This window comes from Diabrotica undecimpunctata, chromosome 4 (genome assembly GCF_040954645.1).
Source record: "Diabrotica undecimpunctata isolate CICGRU chromosome 4, icDiaUnde3, whole genome shotgun sequence".
NCBI classification, from domain to species: domain Eukaryota; kingdom Metazoa; phylum Arthropoda; class Insecta; order Coleoptera; family Chrysomelidae; genus Diabrotica; species Diabrotica undecimpunctata.
The window spans coordinates 81,383,011-81,387,073 of NC_092806.1; the positions used below are offsets into that span (position 1 = coordinate 81,383,011).

Consider the following 4,063-nt stretch of genomic DNA (forward strand, 5'->3'; position numbering starts at 1 on the left):
GTCAGAAAAAAAGTTTGAAACAATCTAATGAAAAGGATTAGTTATGTTTGTTTGCTTTATTATATATTGTTAGTTGTAAGGTTAAATAATTTATCACCGGTTTAATCATATTTTTGCAATAATTTTAAAAATAAAGAAAAATAAAACCTCTAGTCAAAACATGAATGTTCAAAAATAAAACAAAGTCAATGATTTCATTCGAAGAGCATATGAAACTAATCCCCAAAATTTTCCTTATCTTCGTCAGATGATGTTTCCTCGTCTATATCTATTACCAAAGGCTGCACTTTGGTTGATAAAACAACCTTTTCTTTTTCGTAACTCTCTATAATTATTTTATGGGTATGGCGAACATAATTTTTCCACTGCTCCCTAGTTACATTATTGATAGCTGTTGCCCAAACTTCTAAAACATTTTTATTCCCCAATATGTGCTGATCATAAAACCGTTTCGTTTGACTCCACACCATTTCAATAGCATTAAAGTGACAGTGATAGGGAGGCAAACGAAGTACTTCATGACCAGCTTTGTTAATTATCTCATCTACAGCATAATGTTTTGGAGATCTGGGAAGAGCTTTAATAATATTTAATAAATTTGTCTTAGAAGTATGCAGTGGAAATAGAATGCCTTTACTTCTAAGCCATCCTTCCAATTCTTCTTTTTTCCAAGATTGGGTTGGCCATTTATTTACTTGCCGACTGTGATAACTAGCATTATCAAAGATGATCATTGATGGTTCCTCCAATCTTGGTAGAAGATCTTTCTCCAACCAACCCTCGAAAATATCAGCATCCATTTCTCCATGATAGTCTCCCGTTTTGGAGCCCGATTTAAAAATTAAACTTGCTCCGTTTATAAACCCATGCTCTGAGCCTGCATGTAAAACTATGTACCTACAACACAAATAATTCGATCTAATAAAAACAAATTTCTTTACATGTAATGAAAATGTGCTTTCTGTAAAAAATATACTTTATTAGTTTTGGAACTAAAGTCCTGGAACAGAAAAAAAACCCATTTTAGTCAGTTAAGAGAATTAATAAATTATATAAGAAAACATATTTATTTACTTACCTCACACCATCACCGCTTCTTTTTCTTATTCCTTTATTTGTCCCATCCTGCCAAGATCTTCTAACGGATCCAGAAGAAAATATCCATGTTTCGTCTATAAAAATTAAGGGCTTTTTGTAAACTCCCCTTTGGTCATTTTCATGGTAAATCCTTAAAAAATTATGCCTCATCTGTACTACGTGAGGAACTTCCATGAAATGTTTTTGTGGCCTGTCTATTTTGTATTTGAATCCTATTTCTTTCAAGATCAGAAAGAGGCTTGTTTTTCCTCCCTCATAAATAAATTTGTCTCTTAAAACCTTCAGCAGACTAGATATTGTAAGAGGCAACTCTAAAACAATTATTAATTTTTAGGTAGTTTATATTGCCGAGTTGTAAATTTTCTCGGAAAGAGTGTCAATATACGAAGCCGTAACAACTATATACTCAAACAAACTAAAATACATGCAAAATTCAGATAGTTGACAGTTTACGTAATTATTTAATTACTAATAATATAGGTTCAATCAGCAACACAAAACAAAATTATACTTAACTCTAGCAGAATTAATTAATAATAAAAAGTTTAAAAACTTTAAGTTGGTTGCCTACATTTGGCGCAACTTAACGATATAAACTAAATTTGCCTAACTTTTTTGTAAAATATATTTTTTATATAAAATAGAAACTTACTTTCTTCATACATGCGATAAATTTCTAAGCGAATTTGATTTTTGACACTATGATTTAAGTCAGTCGTTAATTTTCTTTTGCGACTTTTCTTTAACGTGAGGGTTGTATTAGGACCATCTTTGTATTTCCGCACACTTTTTTCTGAGACCTTCAGACATTTGGATGTTAACTGAAATGTTTTTGATATTAAGAACATTTGTAACATTTTAACAGGGTTACCTCAACAGGGTTTTCATTCGGCAAATAATTTAAAAAAAATTATAGGCATTTTGAATAAACCGCTGTGCAGTTTCATTACCTTGTAATTTAGGAACAGCATCCTTACTCATCTAAAAATATTAACTTTTAAAGAACATTTTATCATATTTATTAAAGAAAAACTTACCAACGCATTAGCTGATGGAACAAATGGAAAACTTTGACTATCCATAATAATAAAATTCAAAATAACTAATTAACTAAATAGAACTAACAAAAGAATTAAGCAATAAAACTATATTAAATACAATTTAATAAAACTATATTAAAAATAAACAACGCGAATAATACAAATATTTACTAAAATATGTTAAATTGTAACAACTCAAATATATTTTAAATATACAGGAAATATTTTATGGGTTTAGTATACACTTCCACTATTTGGAATAATTCTTCTTTTTTTAAAGAAAGAAGTCTGCAATAGTATGATACTTGAGCTATTAATACTGAGAAGTAGGAATTGTTGTGTTGTAGGTTTCCGACATCGAGTTAGAATCTATAGAGAGGGCATCACGTGACTAAAAACGACCTCACTTCGGCCATATTGTGTTGCCACTTTTGACAGATCGTATATGTTTATTTACGTTGGTTGTTTTTCGAATATTTTTAGTTTTATAATACTTTTATAGAAACTGTAATAGTATATTGTGATAGTGCATAATAATGGTTTCTTGTTCTCAACGTAGTTGCAGTAGCAGAAGCAATGTTAATAAAAAATCTTCAGGAATAACGTTCTACATGTTAGTATACAAATATGTAAACAAAGTAATGGCCCGTACTTCAGAGAATAAATTAATAGTATTTGACTGTATTAATTTATCTTTATGTATAATATATCGTGTTTTTAGTGTTTACCGCGGGATAAATAAATCATAGTTTATTAAAAATGTATTGCACTTTTTTAGATTATGATTAAATCTTCTAAATAACTAGTCATATTTTTCTAGTAGTTTGAATATTATTGAGTGCATCCCTGATCCCACCGCCATATTGGTTTCACAGTTAGCCACGCCTACCTACGCCGTTTTTAGTACATACGTTAATATGCTCATAGCTTCTCCATAGATTCTAACTCGATGGTTTCCGACAATGAATCTGTCAAAATATGCCCGAGCTAAGCGAATGGAGTTTATCTACTAACCTTGTGCTACGGTTGCCTCTTCCGCCTAACCAATGGTACAATGAATACACAAGGTATGATATTGCGCATGACATTTGACAGCTGGCCCAGGAGTGTGACGTAGTCAAGACCGCTCGAACCACCTCGAACCCATTATTACAGCTTAACGTACACATTAATTTTGAAATTATGGTCAAAAAATGATCTAATTTTTTTTTAAATGTTTTGTTTTGGTTATAATTGAATAAAAATATAGTTTCAGTTGCATAAAACCTTTAATTTTCCTAGGGATTCAAGCGAAATATTTATTTTTGTTTTCATACATATACTAATAATATAAGCTTTTTTTGTATGCAAATCCTTTAAAATTTAAAAATTTTCTGCAGGGGAAATACTGTGAATAGGTAAATAGTAGTAGATTTGCGTTTTCTGTTTCATTGTCACTTATTTCCCAGCAGTTTTACTGAAATAAAAACAAAACAGATTTCAATAAAGAAAAATCTGTTTTACAATTCAATATGGTATTTAAGATGAGTTATAATGAAATTTAGTAAAATAAAAAATATACACATTACCTACCTACCTACCTACCGATTATTATATGCAAAATTTACTTCTCAAACAATATAATAATATGAAATTAAGGCACAAATAAGTTTAAACGCAAAACACAATAAATATCCACTTCAGACGACTTTACACCGGCAAGAGAGAAGGCTTGTATAAAAACAAAAGTTCGACGATAATATCGGTTATCTGCAAATTGCAAGTTATGAGATAATAAATATATTTTAAAATAACTCAATACTGACTCAGTCATCTATTTTATAATAGAAAAATAATTTAGATAGGTATATGCTTACATATGTCTCTTTATACAAATATATCCACTTCGCAAGTGAATATTCCACATCTTCATGAACCATCGCTGT

General features: G+C 30.0%; 1 protein-coding gene across 1 annotated transcript; it reads right to left on the reverse strand.

The window, feature by feature from the left end:
* Positions 1–215: 215 nt before the first annotated feature.
* On the reverse strand, positions 216–2,180 carry LOC140438746 (uncharacterized). The gene is made up of 4 exons (XM_072528392.1): positions 2,136–2,180; positions 1,751–1,919; positions 1,079–1,409; positions 216–897 (listed from the first exon to the last, which is right to left on the reverse strand). The coding sequence occupies exons 1-4, from the start codon at positions 2,178–2,180 to the stop codon at positions 216–218; spliced, it is 1,227 nt and encodes a 408-aa protein (XP_072384493.1).
* Positions 2,181–4,063: the final 1,883 nt, after the last annotated feature.

Excerpts from the sequence above, each read along its gene's own strand:
- LOC140438746 (XM_072528392.1), bottom strand. The coding sequence starts at position 2,180 with ATGGATAGTCAAAGTTTTCCATTTGTTCCATCAGCTAATGCGTTG. Across the intron at positions 1,410-1,750 it reads TTATCGCATGTATGAAGAAA|AGTTGCCTCTTACAATATCT; the intron begins GTAAGTTTCTAT and ends TAATTGTTTTAG. Across the intron at positions 898-1,078 it reads AGAAGCGGTGATGGTGTGAG|GTACATAGTTTTACATGCAG; the intron begins GTAAGTAAATAA and ends TTTGTGTTGTAG.